The sequence below is a fragment of the Halichoerus grypus genome, chromosome 1 (assembly GCF_964656455.1).
Source record: "Halichoerus grypus chromosome 1, mHalGry1.hap1.1, whole genome shotgun sequence".
NCBI lineage: Eukaryota > Metazoa > Chordata > Mammalia > Carnivora > Phocidae > Halichoerus > Halichoerus grypus.
Genome location: NC_135712.1, coordinates 51,828,113 through 51,845,131, shown reverse-complemented (window position 1 = coordinate 51,845,131; position 17,019 = coordinate 51,828,113). Strand labels below are relative to the sequence as shown.

The following is a 17,019-nucleotide window of genomic DNA, read 5'->3' as shown; positions in this document are numbered from 1 at the left end:
ATATAGCCCCTAGCTTTATTCTCTCAAGCTAAATATAATGTGCAACAGAAAGATCCTACTTCAGAGGGTCAGAGATGTATTCAGGAAGGCACTGTGGGTAGATTTAGAATCTACATCATTGCTGTCATCATTCTTCAGTTTAGCGTTATCTGTTTTTGAAGAACAGATTCTTATAGCTTATCTAGATAATGAAAACTAGAGTTTTTGTAATTATGGTTTCCTATGATCAGCTTTTTTTTTTATTATGTTATGTTAATCACCATACATTACATCATTAGTTTTTGATGTAGTGTTCCATGATTCATTGTTGGCGTATAACACCCAGTGCTCCATTCAGTACGTGCCCTCTTTAATACCCATCACCAGGCTAACCCATCCCCCCACGCCCCTCCCCTCTAGAACCCTCAGTTTATTTCTCAGAGTCCATAGTCTCTCATGGTTATGATCAGCTTTTTATCTCTTTTTCCCTGAAATCTCTTAACACTGAGGAAAAAAAGGCAAGATCACTGGTAGATGCAAAAAAAAAAAAAAACCAGACCAAAACAAAGAAAAAAAACAACCTTTCAAAGAACATTTTACAGGTGTCCCTTGTCCCCAAGAATAAGCTGCACAACTACACATAATTCTTAATGTCAGCCAGCTGCCACACAGTAGGACAAAATGATAGTAGTCTAGCTCAAGTAATAATCCTTAAGCACTTACTGGTAAGTAAAACAAAAACTCCTCAGGAGGAGGGTTACCATTTCCCAAGCACGTAAGAGTGATGTTATCCCCTTCTTTGATGGCATTTTTTGATGGCAGCACTTGTATTGTCACTTGCTCAGTAGGATCTGCAAGAGCCACAGACACAAGTTAACCATTTTCATCAAGTACCAAATTACTCTGTACATACAATATAAATGACTAAATTATACACAATTTTCTCAAGAAGCTAGTAATGGTAATTACTTAAATGTATCCTTTTATAGAGGGATTGAAGTTAATAGCTACTTGCTATACCAAGTACTAATCTTGGTTAGAGAAAACTACAAAGAAATCCTGTTACATTAAAAACCAATTTCTTCTTAGCAAAATGTCTTTAACTGAGGTAGGAATGACCATAATTATTTTATGTGTAAAAGACCAGTAGGAACAATCTCACTGCATGATTTCATTATAAGGACATTTAACTATATTATATGAACCCCACGGTTTGGAAAGACTGGATCAGCTAGCATAGTAGCTAAAACTATTAGGCACCCCTACACTCATCTTACATAATAATACCTTATATTAAATAAAAAGAGACATGAGCTAAGCAATGCCAGCAAGGTTTTTGGCATGCAGGAGAGTAGATCAGTTTTCAAAAAGATGAATCTTTTTCGTGAACTGAAGGAGACCCTTAAAACAATCAACAGGACTGTAAATATATTGTAATTCTGTTCTGTCCATTGGAGCAAACTTTCATTCCATTTTGGTCACTTTTATGGAGAAAATAGGGCTAAAGGGTATTCTTTAGTAGAGGCTACTACTAACAGTAGAACACTAAAGAAATTGAAGGCTAGATACAAAGGACAATATCTAGCAAACAGAAAATAAGAAGAAGGGGTGTTGGCAGTTATAAATAACCCACTTTCTAATATAGCTTGTTATATAGCTGGATAATAAGAATAATAGAATAAGAGTAGAAAAATAATCTATGAAGACTTATTTTGTTATTAGCTAATAAATAAGTGGTAGATTCAGAGGTTTTTTTCCTATCTCTTGCTATCATTTATGTATCTTTTTAATACCCAAATGCAGAAAAAACATAGATTGCTTTGTTGCCTTTTCTTCGTGCTTGGGCCTCTCTATTTGCCCAGAATGTTCTGAAGCTAAACAGTGACTGGTTTAATATACTTCTTGTTAGTTTTTCTGAATTTCCCTGAGGTAGTTCCCTCACTAGCAGTTCCCAGTAAAGCTGGAGATAAATAAAGTCTGTTTTTCATCCTCCACTGGCCTTCCATTTCTACGCCTTCTTCTCTCTTTTATGTGGCCCTTCGCTGACTGTTTTGGCCTGTTGCATGTCACTGCGAGACTACTCAATCAAAGCTGACACCAGAACAGCTAGGGATCACAATCTGTCTGACTTCCTGCTTTATTTCAAAACTTCCCTTCTCTGTGTCCCCTTTCAATAGGCTCTGTTCTGTAATAGAGAACTGAAGAACTACACTGAGATCAGAGAGATTTGAGTTTTAACAGTAACTTTCTGGATGTCCAGCTAACATGCCTCAAACAAAATTAACCATCTCTTGCTCTCCTGTTATCCTTGACTTTTTCTCTGAATTTTACTCTGTCCATTAGTAAATCATTCTGCCAGGTATTCTGGCTTTCTCTTATCCACTCTGTCACCATGTCTTAATGATTAATACTGTGTTTTGCATCTGATTCTCCCCTTTTATTCCTACTAACACTTCCATAGTCCAGGCTCTAACCTATACCTGAAACACTAACATCAAACTTTTAGACAGTGCCCTCATTCCACTTCTTCAAATATATAAATATTTATACATATGTATATATAAATTTATAAATATATAAATATTATGCATATATATATATATATTTCCTCTAAATCAGTTTTCTGAAGTAATGTTTTGAAGATTACAATGATATGTGAAGACTGAAATAAAAATTTCTTAACCTGGTACCCATGATTGCCTTGAACTATTCAGGTAAGAATTATATCTCACTATTCTATATATACCACTATATAATTACCAAGAGTCTATTCAAATTTTCTTTGTCCCATCTCCATTTATCCTCTGTCCACTCATGTATTCATTTGTTTAGTTAATATTTATTTTGTGCTGGTACTAAGTGCTAAAGTTATAAAGTTGAAAACAGCATGGCTTTTGATCTATTTATAATGACATCAAACAATTAAGACTATAAAAACATAAAAATTACATATGATGTGATCACTGGTAGCTTACAGATGCATGAGACTGGGAAGTGTCTGGTAGGAATTGATGCTACTGCTGGGATTTAAAGAATGAATAGGTGTTTGCTAGAAAACAAAAGTAAGGTAGTGACCGTAAATGAATAGGCATGTAAGTAGTAGTCTAAAGGAGGAATCTGGAAAACAGAACAGGACTGTAGAAGATACAGTGAAGTGATGAAGATTGAGATATAGTGCAGGACCATGGCTACAAAGGATTTGAGGCATATCAAAATTGGGAGTGTAAAGACAAAAGAGGAGGGGCGCCTGGGTGGCTCAGTCGTTAAGCGTCTGCCTTCCGCTCAGGTCATGATCTCAGGGTCCTGGGATCGAGCCCCGCATGGGGCTCCCTGCTCAGCAGGAAGCCTGCTTCTCCCTCTCCCACTCCCCCTGCTTGTGTTCCCTCTCTCGCTGTGTCTCTCTCTCTGTCAGATAAATAAATAGTATCTTTAAAAAAAAAAAATAAATAAATAAATAAATAAATAAAGACAAAAGAGGGAAAGAAAAATCTTGGATCATGAAAGTAGACTCAGGGAACTCAGTGACTCCATCAACTATAATAACATTTGTATCATAGGGGTCCCAGAAGAAGAGGTTGAAAAGGGGGCAGAAGGTTTATTTGAGGTAGTTGTAGCCGAAAACTTCCCTAATCTGGGGAAGAAAACAGACATCCAAATCCAGGAGGCGCAGAGAACTCCCATCAAAATTAGCATATGCAGGTCAACATGGAGACATAGTGTAGTTAAATTTGCAAAATATAGAGATAAAGAAAAATCCTAAAAGCAACAAGATAAAAGAAGTCCCTAACTTACAAGGGAAGACCAATAAGGTTAGCAGCAGATCTCTCCACAGAAACTTAGCAGCCAGAAGAGAGTGGCATGATGTATTCAATGCACTAAATGGAAAAAATCTGCAGCCAAGAATACTCTATCCAGCAAGGCTATCATTCAGAATAGAAGGAGAGATAAAGAGTTTCCCAGACAAACAAAAACTAAAGGAGTTCGAGACCACTGAACCAGCCCTGCAAGAAATATTAAAGGGGACTCTTTGAGTGGGAAAGAAAGACCAAAAGTGATAAAGACTAGAAAGGAACAGAGAAAATCTCCAGAAACAACCACAAAATAAGTAATGAAATGGCACTAAATTAATATCTGTCAATCATTACTCTGATTGTAGATGGACTAAATTGCTCCAATCAAAGACACAGAGTGTCAGATTGGATAAAAAAAACAAGACCCATCTATATGCTGTCTACAAGAGACTCATTTTAGGCCTAAAGACACCTGCAGATGAAAGTGAGGGGATAGAGAAATATCTCCCATGCAAAAGGATGTCAAAAGAAAGCTGGAACAGCAATTCTTATATCAAACAAACTAGATTTTAAACCAAGGTCTAGGGTGCCTGGGTGGCTCAGTTGGTTAAGCGACTGCCTTCGGCTCAGGTCATGATCCTGGAGTCCCGGGATCGAGTCCCGCATCGGGCTCCCTGCTCAGCAGGGAGTCTGCTTCTCCCTCTGACCCTCCCCCGTCTCATGTGCTCTCTCTCTCCTCTCATCCTCTCTCAAATAAATAAATAAAATCTTTAAAAAAAAAAAAAACAAAACAAAAAACCAAGGTCTATAACAAGAGATGAAGAAGGGTACTATATCATAATAAAGGGGTCTATCTAACAAGAAGATCTAACAATTATAAATAGTTATGCCCCCAACGTGGGAGCACCCAAATATATTAAACAATTAATAACAAACATAAAGGAACTTATTGATAATAATGCATTAATAGTAGGGGACTTTAAAACTCCACTTATACCAATGGACAGATCATCTAAGCACAATGGACAGATCATCTAAGCAGAAAATCAACAAGGAAACAAGGCTGTGAATGACACACTGGACCAGACAGGCTTAACAAATATATTCAGAACATTTCATCTTAAAGCAGCAGAAAATACATTCTTTTCAAGTGCACATGGGACAGAGATCACATACTAGGTCCAGAATAGACCACATACTATGTCACAAATCAAGCCTCAACAGGTACAAAAAGATTAAGATAATACCATGCATATTTTCTGACCATCAGGATATGAAAGTTGAAGTCAACCACAAGAAAAAATTTGGAAAGAACACAAATACATGGAGGTTAAAGAACATCCTACTAAAGACTGAATGGGTCAACCAGACATTAAAGGACAAATAAAGAAATACATGGAAACAAATGAAAACATAATGATCTGAAACCTTTGGGGTGCAGCAAAATGTTCATAAGAAGGAAGTACATAGCAATATAGGCCTACTTCAAAGCAAGAAAAATCTCAAATATGCATAACCTTACACCTAAAGGAACTAGAAAAAGAACAACAAATGAAGCCTAAAGCCAGCAGAAGAAGGGAAATGATAAAGATTAGAACAGAAATAAGTGATATAAAAACAAGCAAACAAAAAACATAGTAGAACAGATAAATGAAACCAGGAGCTGGTTCTTTGAAAAAATTAATAAAATTGATAAACCCCTAGTCAGACTTCTCAAAAAGAAAAGAGAAAGGACTCAAGTAAATAAAATTACAAATGAAAGAGGAGAGATCACAACCAACACCACAGAAATGCAAACAATCATAAGAGAATATTATGAAGAATACATGCCACCAAATTGGACAATCTGGAAGAAATGGATAAATTCCTAGAAACATATATAACCTACCTAAACAGAAACAGGAAGAAATAGAAAGTTTGAACAGACCAAAACCAGCAAAGAAATTGAATCAGTCACCAAAGTCTCCCAACAAACAAAAGTCTAGGGTCAGATGGCTTCCCAGGGGAATTCTACCAAACATTTAAAGAGGAGTTAATACCTATTCTTCACAAACTATTCCAAAAAAATAGAAAAGGAAGGAGAACTTCCAAACTCATTCTACGAGGCCAGCATACCCTAATTCCAAAACCAAACAAAGACTCCACTAAAAAAGAGAACTACAGGCCAATAACTCTGATGAACACAGACACAAAAATTCTCAACAGTTCTGCCCTCGTGATCCAGTAGTTGTTTCTCTCTCTTTTTCTCAGCTTGAATATTATGCAGCCATCAAAAGGAATGAGATCTTGCCATTTGCAACGACGTGGATAGAACTGGAGGGTGTTATGCTGAGCTAAATAAGTCAATCAGAGAAAGACATGTATCATATGACCTCACTGATATGAGGAATTCTTAATCTCAGGAAACAAACTGAGGGTTGCTGGAGTGGGGGTTGGGGTGGGAGGGATGGGATGGCTGGGTGATAGACACTGGGGAGGGTATGTGCTATGGTGAGCGCTATGAATTGTGCAAGACTGTTGAATCACAGATCTGTACCTCTGAAACAAATAATACATTATATGTTAAGAAAAAAAAAAGAAGAAGATAGCAGGAGGGGAAGAATGAAGGGGGGGAAATCGGAGGGGGAGACGAACCATGAGAGACAATGGACTCTGAAGAACAAACTGAGGGTTCTAGAGGGGAGGGGGGTGGGAGAATGGGTTAGCCTGGTGATGGGTATTAAAGAGGGCACATTCTGCATGGAGCACTGGGTGTTATGCACAAACAATGAATGATGGAACACTACATCAAAAACTAATGATGTAATGTATGGTGATTAACATAACAATAAAAAAATTAAAAAAAAATTCTCAACAAAATACTAGCAAGTCAAATCCAACCGTACATTAAAACAATCATTCACCACGATCAAGTGGGATTTATTCCTGGGTTGCCAGGGTGGTTCAATATTTGCAAATCAATCAATGTGATATACCACATTAATAAAAATAAAAGAAAGGATAAGAACCATATGATCCTCTCAATAGATGCAGACAAAGCTTTTGACAAAGTACAACAACGATTCTTCATAAAAACCCTCAACAAACTAGGGATAGAGGGAACATACATCAATGTAATAAAGGACATATATGAAAAACCCACAGGTAATACCATCCTTAATGGGGAAAAACTGAGAGCTTTTCCTCTACGATCAGGAACAACAGAGATGTCCACTCTCACCACTGTTATTTAACATAGTACTGGAAGTCCTAGCCTCAGCAATCAGACAAAAAAAGAAAAAAAAAGAACAAAAAAAAAGGCATCCAAATTGGCAAGGAAGAAGTCAAATTTTCACTATTTCCAGATGACGTGGTAGTTTATGTAGAAAACCTGAAAGACTCCACCAAAAAATTGCTAGAATTCAGCAAAATTGCAGGAAACAAAATCAACATGCAGAAATATGTTGCATTTTGACACACCAATAATGAAGCAACAGAAAGAGAAATCAAGAAATCGATCCTATTTACAAATATACCAAAATCCATGAGACCTAACCAAAGAGGTAAGAGATCTGTACTCTAAAAACTATAGAACATTTACAAAAGAAATTGAAGATGATACAAAGAAATGGAAAAACATTCCATGCTCACAGATGGAAAGAACAAATGTTGTTAAAAAGCCTATACTACCCAAAGCCATATACACATTTAATGCAATCCCTATCAAAATACCACCAGCAATTTTCACAGAGCTAGAACAAACAATCCTAAAATTTGTATGGAACCACAGGAGACCCAAATAGCCAAAGCAATCTTGAAAAAGAAAAGCAAAGTTGGAGGCATCAGAATTCTGGACTTCAAGCTATATTACAATGCGGTAGTGATCAAGAGAGTATGGTACTGGCATAAAGACAGATACATAGATAAATGGAACAAAATAGAAAACGCAGATATGGACCCACAACTATATGGTCAACTAACCCTTCAACAAATGATGCTGGGAAAACGGACAGAAACATGCATAAGAATGAAACTGGACCACTTTCTTACACCATACACAAAAATAAATTCAAAATGCATGAAAGACATAAATGTGAGACAGGAAACCATCAAAATCCTAGAGAGAAACCTCCACATGCAGCAACCTCTTTGACATTGGCCATAGCAACTTCTTACTGGACATGTCTCTGGAGGCAAGGGAAACAAAAAGCAAAAATGAACTATTGGGACTTCATCAAGATAAAAATCTGCACAGTGATGGAAATAATCAACAAAACTAAAAGGGAAACTACAAAAAGGGGGAAGATACTTGCAAATGACATATCTGATAAAGGGTTAGTATCTAAAATCTATAAAGAACTTATAAAAATTCAACACCCAAAAAACAAATAATCCAGTTAAAAAATGGACAGAAGACATGAAGAGACATTTTTCCAAAGAAGACCTCCAGATGGCTAACAGACACATGGGAAGATGCTCAACATTACTCATCATCAGGGAAATACAAATCAAAACTACAATGAAATACCACCTCCCACCTGTCAGAATGGCTAAATATAACTACACAGGAAACAACAGATGTTGACCAGGATGCAGAGAGAGGGGAACTCTCTTACACTGTTGATGGGAATGTAAACTGGGACAGCCACTCCAGAAAACAGTATGGAGTTTCCTCAAAAAGTTAAAAATAGAACTATCCTATAACCCAGCAATTGCACTACTAGGTATTTACCCAACAGATACAAAAATACTGATTCAAAGGGATGCATGTACCCTGATGTTTATAGCAGCATTATCAACAATAGCCAAATTATGGAAAGAGCCCAAATGTCCACCAACTGATGAATGAATAAAGTAGTTGTGGTATATGTAAACAATGGAGTATTACTCAGCCATAAAAAAGAATGAATCTTGCCTTTTGCAATGACATGGATGGAGCTAGAGAATATTATGCTGAGCAAAATAAGTCAGTCGGAGAAAGACAAATGTCCTATGGTTTCACTCATATATGGAATTTAAGAAATGTAACAGATGAACAAAGGGGAAAGAAAAGAGAGAGAGAGGTAAACCATAAAACAGACTTCTAACTATAGAGAACAAACTGAGGGTGCTGGAGAGGAGGTGGGCAGGGGGATGGGTTAAGGAGGGCATTTGCTGTGATGGGCAACTGGTGTTGTATTGATGAATCACTAAATCCTACACCTGAAACTAATATTACACTGTATGCTAATCAACTGGAACTTAAATAAAAAGTTGGAAGGAAAAAAACAGGGAGTGTGAAGATTAATCTGAGAGATCTGGGAGTTATTAAAGAATTGTAATCATAGCATTAAACTAACATGGTCACATTTGTTTTTAAAAAAAGATATTTCTGGCAGCAGCTTGGAGGGAAGTTTGGAGTGAACAGAAAGGAATATTATTTTGGAAATCACAGAAATACTGGCAATGAAGAATGGTGGCATATTCTTAGGTAGTGTCAGACGGCAGAATCAGATAAACATCAAGATGAAAGAGCTGGATTCTATAAAGCTTCTTTACTGACTGGATAGGGTAGGAGTGGACTAGTGCATCTTCCTCAAGATGAAGTGATCAAATTTCTTTCTTCTGAATGTACTCTCTGTCCTTTCTGTTTAGCTCCCTCCTCCTCCACTCTAAAGTCACATAGAGCAATGGTTCTCCAAGTGTGGTCCTCAGATGAGCAGCGTTAGCATCACCAGGGAATTTATTCTAAATGCAGAGTGTTGGACATCTCCCCACAACTACTGGATGAGAAACTTCAGAGCAGGTCTAGTGATCTGTGTTCTAAGTCCTTCTGGTGATTTTGATGCACACAAAAGTTTGAGAATCACTGTCCTTGGGCATCTGGGCTTTTAGGGCTATTCATATAGTGCACTGAATTCTGAGTGTCACCACTTGCAACCTTGCACTGACAATTTCCTCCTGATGTAGGTATCTTATTGCTCTCTTGGAGCAGTAAACTCTTTGAATGTCAGGACTCTGTCTTAAGCACTTTTATATTTTTACCAGGAAGCCCAGCACTGCATACACTGTGGCTTCTCAAAAGCTGTGCCAAATGCACCCCCCACAGCCAGCCACAGTAAAATCATTTCCTTCTTATTCACCCAAGTACTTTTCTGCTTATCCAGATCTTCATGCCTGATAACATACATTCCTGTTTTTTCTGAAGCCACTTTCCCAGTCCTTATTACTCATCTTGATGCTCTTTCCTATCTTGTACTCCTGCACTTACACCAAGATAGTTTATTTCCAGTTCAACATTTTTGAACAGACAGAACTCTGCCTTTACTTACAGAAATAATAGTTTGATTTTAGATAACTTGTACATAATGAAATCCTTTAAATCCTAACTTTTAAGTCAGATATAAGTTGAAACTTAGATACAAAGTTTAAGGCACAACAATCCCTTATTGTTAGCGCAAGTGGAATGTCAGTTTTGTTCTTATAGAAGGTTCTGCACTTTATGGAACCAAAATAGAAATGTAGAGGAGATAAAACCCTACAAGGGCTCAACTGGCATTTCTGCTCTTTCTCCAGAATACACGCAGAAGTTTTAGGTTATTCTACTACATATGGCAATATTATAAGAAGTTTTTATTCATTTTTTAAAATAATGAAATTTTTTCTTGCATTTCTCCAAAATCAGTATCTCTAGTTCTATGTGTATGTAGTAATAATGATTACATAGCAATACTAATAGTACTTAATAACAAGAATTTAATGAGCAATATAGGATGTTATTTTAGATTTGTGATTTCACTTAATCTCCATAACAACACTGAGTTATTTTTTCCATTTCAAGATAAGAAAACTGAGACCTAAAGCAGTTAGCTACTCTTCCAGAAAGACACAGAAATTGACTGTGCTGGGCCTGGACTACCAGCCTGTTTGCTCTGAATCTTGGCACCTGTCTTATAGGAAAGAGAACAGCATTGCAGAAAAGGATTCTAACCCAGTCTCTATAGCTAATTTAGGGCAAGTCTCTGGGCCTCACTTTACTGCTAAGTAAAATAATGGAGTTAGATCAGATGATCAGGAAGTTTCCTTTTTAGTCTAATATCCTATGTCTCAAATCTATGAAATAAAGTTAACCAAAATGTCTTGGAATACAACATCCTATTTAAACTTATGCAATTGATCTCATTATTAATATAAATTTTTTCATTAAAATGGAAATCGCATATCTAGAAGACCAATCAGTCATAAGCCTCTATGCATCTGTCCTTCATTCAGAAAGTAATCAGATGGCATTTTGAACTCCTACAAAATTCACAGCTTATGTGCCAGGCTGAGGACTACCAGAGGGGATCGAACTAAGTTAGAGATCTTGTCTTAAAGGAACTTAGCATCTAGCAGAATACAGAAGAAATGTTCAGAAATGACAAAGTGGAAAGTGAAAGGTATCAGAAGAGAGGGTAAGCATTTATTCTATAGGTCTTCCAAGGAGAAAGAGATTATTTGAGTACTGCAGAATAGGAAAGGGGGGTTGAAAGTACAATCCAAAGAGAATGTGGATTAGGACTTGAACGATTAATAGCATTTGGATACTCTAAAACATTAAAATTGCATAATTGTATATTGAGTTACTTACAGTAAATATCAAAGATTGCTTGTTCAGACTGAAGTGTTTTCTGGCCAGATGGTCCATAATACGTCACAGAGCAGGTGAATGGCATTTGTATGTCAGTCTTGGTTGCCTTGTACTCCAGGGATGAAGTCATGGTATAGAGCTGAGTTACCGGGTCCATTTGCTTTTTAAAAATTAAGACCACCACTGAAGAAAATAAGAACACTAATGATAGCATTTTCATTGGAAAATCACAGTCCTTAGTTAAATGTCACAACACCTTGAGAAGTGGTTTTGTCCTTCTTACTGTATTTAGCAGGAGGGAAAATTGACATGTACTGAGGTAGAATGTCTTTTCAAAACCATGAAATCAGAGACACAGAAATAGAATCCTGGAATCCTATCTCCTACTCACTTTAATTAACTTCTAGAACATGCCACATACAGAAATAAATTTTCTCTGCTCTTGATTCTTCTGCATAAGGACTAAAATGATGTTTTAAAAAATCACTTAATGATTTAATGGTTACTTAAAGGAACAAAGCATAGAGCCATAGATCAAAAAGGGCAATGCATTTAGATTCAGGGCAGTCTAAGGAATGCCTAGACAAGAGAAAGTCAAAGTAGGTCATCTGAATTTATTGCCCACTTCTTACCCACCTCCTTCAAGGGGTTGCAGCACTTTTCCATTCCTGTACCATGTGATGTTGCCATCTGGATAACTGTCTTTTGAAATGCAGTCTCCCAACTGCAAAATGAAGAGGAAACATTGCTACCTTGGTTCCATCAGTGGTTGTCAATTTAAAAGCTTTGGACTCCTCAGGGTGCAGCTCTTCCAAAGATTTCCTGACCCATTCATTATCCAGGCACTGACTGGGGACTGAATACATGCTCTCTTGCATTAAAGACAATGCCTTGTACTTAAAATTATGGTCTTGCCCATTTAAAAATATGCAATAGACGCTGCCACTATTAATAAAATCACATTTGTCTAGAAGCATTACCAAATTCATTTTGACATTATTCATTTTTAGCATTAACTAAATAACATAACTACATTAACATTGACTATTCCCATGGTTCATAGATCTCAGCATGCAAGAATCATTAACGGTGTGAAAGTGGGGCTGCCTCTCTGGTTTCATACTATGTAAAGTTCAGATACATATACTTACCAAATCTATAATTCCCACCATTTTTCTTCAAATGTGTTATAACTTTAATATTTAGCATTTATCAAATAATATTATGAAGTAAAATTTAATCTGATTTAAAGAACTTTTAACTTGTTTGTATTTTTTTCTTCACAAAGGGAAATTTAGGTATTTTACTTAGTGAAAATAAGATTATTAGTCAGCTGATTGTGCCCAGATATAACCTCCAGCTTTGTCCCCTCTTGATACAACCTCTCTTCACACCTCTTAATGTGATTGTTCAAATTTGATCTTCTCACATCTTTACTTCAACTTTTCAATAGTTTAATCTGCGAATAGAATAAAGTCCAAACTCCCTCCATGACATAAGGCTTGTCATAATCCAACTTCTCTTTACTTCTCCAGATTTATCCTTCACTGCACTCTCTTGCCTACCATCTTACCACACAAAGTTCCAGCAACGCAAATAACGTGATGTTTCCTAAAAATGCTATTCTCGTTCACATCATATTATTTCATGTTGTTGGAAAGCCTTTCTACCCTTGGTTTAGAGAAAATCGACTCATCTTTCATGACTCCATTTAATATTCAGTGCATTCAAGTAAGAAGGACTTATGCCTCCCCCCCCCGGCGCCCCCCCCCCCCTTCTCCTTCTGGAAATGACTATATCTTCCTCTGTGTTCCCACTCTAACTCGGGCAGACTTTCTGATTGGCACCTGCAACACTGTCAACTCCACAAGAACAAAGTCTATCTTATTTGTCCTGGCATCTGAGGCCAGGAGAAGACATTTAACATTAGGCTAAGTGAAGGCAATGAATCAAACGCAAGTTCTTACCTTTTTTAGCTGCTCTGTTTCGAGAAAAGGTGCTTTGCTTACAATTTCAGGTTTGGATGGTTGCTCTAAAGTCAAGCAGAGAAACGTTTTAAGTACACATGAAAGAACAAAAGGACATTTGTGATTTGGATTATAGAAAAATAATTCACTTAGTCAAAGCAAAAAACCAAGCAACAAAATAAAGAACACATTCCCATATAATCTGTAATTAAGAAATCTGGTTAACCCACTCCCTCTAAGTATTTGCTTTATTACATTAAATACTATTTTAAATGCTTATTACTCTTTTGAATAAAATATTGGTAATGTCTTCTGAATGCTTCATAAGCAGTAAATATGGATTTGATAGTGAAACAGAGGTTAATATACTAAACATGAATATTATTGCCGATTGATTATCATGTGTACTTTCTACTTACTCATAACTTCCAGCTACTTAGATGAAGATCTGAATCCACAAAGGATATTTATTAAAAATGCAGATTTCTAAGCCTCCCCTGGCCAGAATTAGAATCTCTAGGGACAGTCCTATAAATCTATTTTTTAAAACAAGCTCTCTACAAGATTTTCAAGCACAATGAAGTTCATGAATTATGGTTCTAAAATCATGATAACTAAAAGGAGTTAAGGGATTTAGAAGTTCAAGTTTTCAGTGTATCTCAAACCTTATCTTTAAAGTGCACTCACATTATGAAATTATAAATGTAGGGAAATCCTTCAAATTTGGAACTGAGATAATGGACAGAAGCATTTCAAATATAGGAAGTTCTATAAGCATCCATTCTAAGAGAGCCTTCAGGAAGAATTGGTTAAAAATCACAGCAACAAGATATTATCCAAACTTATTTTAAGTTATTTACTCTTCGCTGTTAGTTATCTACCTATCACTGATGGATATTTTACTTTTTAATCAGCTCTAACAATTAGTCTCCAGAAAATGGATATTGCCTCTTTGTCATTGATTTTTGTGAATCTCATGGAGCAAAACTATTCTATTCTCATATAAACAAATAAAAACAACCAGTTATTCTTTCATTCAAAGTCTCATTGTATACCATCTCCAGTACCTTTAATTTCTATTACCAAACTAGACTGCTTTGGCTTTTATATAATTACTACTCAATTTAGAATTCCGCTATCAGACATGTTGCCTACCCACACCGTTACAGAAAATAAGGATGAAGACAGAAAGTCTTTGGAACAGCAAAATGGCTATCACCAAGACTGTACGTAAAAAATATGTAAACTTCTTCATGTTACTATTGAGAGTTAATTTCCCTTTTGCAATTGTTTTATATTAGAAATTGGAACAATGAATGATAATAGTAAATCTTCCTATGTGTTCAACTTATGCACTTTAATTATAGGAGGGCCTACGTACTATTAATTCTAGAAACATAATTCTAATTCAATTTTCACAAGATGGATTATTTTCTAAATATACAGATTGGAAACAAAACACAAGAAAGATAGAAAAATAGAAAAAGAAATACAGAAGAATAGAGAAGTATAACAGAGACAATTACATTAACACAGACAAGAAGTGACACCTGATTTCCTGTTAGAAATGTGACCAAAAAATTATTAAAAACTGACCAAAAAGTCAAAATAAACAGCAATTTCTGGGAAACATATGGTAGGGGCTTAAAGCCTTCCACATATCAGTAAGTACTGGTGTTATCACGATTTTAATGTAATGCCATTAATGTTCACAATTACAACTCCGAATTACTACTAAAACATTAAATTCTGTTCTGAATTTATGTTTTAAGACAAATGTCTAAAACATTTGAGAGAGGAATGTATCCAAAATATTTAAACAAAATGAAAATTCTTGGTGCTTAAGTAAGTAAGCCAAAGTTCTCTGGGAACTAAAATCAAGTATTTCATGATACCTTTCTGAAAGCATAAGAGAGGTAAGATATTAAATTAATTTATGTGGTCAATCAAGAGTCAAAACTAACAAGAGAAAAAGAATAAATGGGTTTTTGTTTCCCCTTCAGTAGTATCTATGCCTGGAATATAAAAAGAGATTTAAAAAATCATCTGAAAAAACTGAGGTTCTTTTTTTTTTTTTAATTGAGTCTTTTAATACGAAATGTAGGTGGGCAGTGTTGCTAAGCTGCAATACATTCTAGTTCACCAAAACTATAGATCAGAACAGTTGGGCACACACTTCCTCTTAGGCAGAATATATATATTCCTCTGCTTTGTATACCTTCTGATGTTTTATCAGTGCATATAAGATCATAAATACTTGGTATGTTACAAATGTTGGTCCTTTACACATGGCCATGTATATGTTCCTTCCATAAATATTTTCGAAAATTTATACTGATTTCAATAAAATGAAACTGTGGACAATCCAGGAAACCTGGTGAAAGAATCCTTAAAGTTTAGGCCTCTTTACACTGTAACTCATCTTTTTATTTGGAAGAGAGCCACAGTGGGTATTGTGGAAGTAATGGTAATACCTACTGCAATTCTTTGAGTTCTTTTCTCCAAACTTTTGTTTCAAGCCCATGAGATATTTTGTATGTAATTTTCTCTTATATTAGTTTGCAACAATCAATGGGTATTAGTTGGAGGACCATAAAAGAGGACACGTACTATTTGAGCAAAATTGCATATTGATTCCGAAGTGTTTTAAAAAAAAACTTTACATGAATTATGCCTTAATATAATTCAGGGATTCATAACCAAGTATAGAATTGAAAGGGAAAGTCAGCACAAATTTATTTGCATTATTAAAATAACTTTGTCAAGGGTGTCTATCACAGCCAGTTGAGGATGAAGTGATGAAGGCAAAACTGCTCTCTGTCACCCATAATGTACAGTGTTATTACCAGAAACCACAAACAGGAGAGCTCAGTTTGATAGGGGAGGAAGGCAATAAAAGAGAGGTGCACTGCTTACACCGACTCATGAAAGCTCCTCTCAGTACACTAGAGTACAAGAGGGTTTACAGATTAGCCTTGATTGTGGTTTTCAAATGCCTTTTTAGAGCTGGGGTCATTTTCCCTTTTTTTCCCCTGAATGAATTATCATGAAAAATCTTTGAAATATAGTGTGGGTAGAATTCTAGCTAACAAAAGCAGTGCCTCCCCCTCTCCTGCCCTCTTCAGTAGCTCCTCAGGAGGATCCTAGGAACATGGTAGGAAAACCACCCTCAAATTCTAAGCACTTATATTACTGTTGATGAGAGAGGAAGCCCCAGACTAGTGAACTTCGCCAAGGTCAGAAATTAGCAGCAGACCTAACAAAGCCAGGTCTTCTGATGACCAGTCAGGGATTTTTCTGTTTCACCACTGACAGCCAGTTGGCAACCCATTTGACTTCCGAAACTTCTGCACAATGTTTGGAATAAATCTTTGGGAACTTTAAAGTCTTTACTGATGTTTCTGAATGTTTTTATTAACTTCAAATGTGCAATAAATGCAAATACATTTTAATTTTGATGCCATCCAATTCTGTTTTTAAAAAAGCTGTACTCATGGTGATAAAGAATGTGACTTATCTGAATCTGGGGTGCAAATGGGCATGGCTATTGTATCTGAGGTATAGTTTAAAACTAAACAAACAAGCCTACACCAGAGGTAACAGAGTCATCAGTCATGGCCTCCAGTTTGAATAAAAACAGTCTGAGTTTGCTCACGAGGATGGCACTCTGCAGCAAGCTGATCTGGGATTAGCT

At 36.1% G+C, this 17,019-nt stretch overlaps 1 protein-coding gene across 2 annotated transcripts in view; it reads right to left on the bottom strand.

Annotated features, from left to right (window-relative positions):
- Positions 1 to 17,019, bottom strand: part of ALCAM (activated leukocyte cell adhesion molecule) — a 213,801-nt gene that overhangs the window by 35,994 nt on the left and 160,788 nt on the right. For both annotated transcript variants that reach the window (XM_078065658.1, XM_078065660.1), the window contains exons 4-7: positions 13,326 to 13,390; positions 11,995 to 12,082; positions 11,359 to 11,541; positions 703 to 830 (exon numbers count right to left, since the gene is read on the bottom strand). In XM_078065658.1, coding sequence (XP_077921784.1) covers positions 703 to 830; positions 11,359 to 11,541; positions 11,995 to 12,082; positions 13,326 to 13,390 — 464 coding nt within the window. The remainder of the gene's footprint in view (positions 1 to 702; positions 831 to 11,358; positions 11,542 to 11,994; positions 12,083 to 13,325; positions 13,391 to 17,019) is intronic.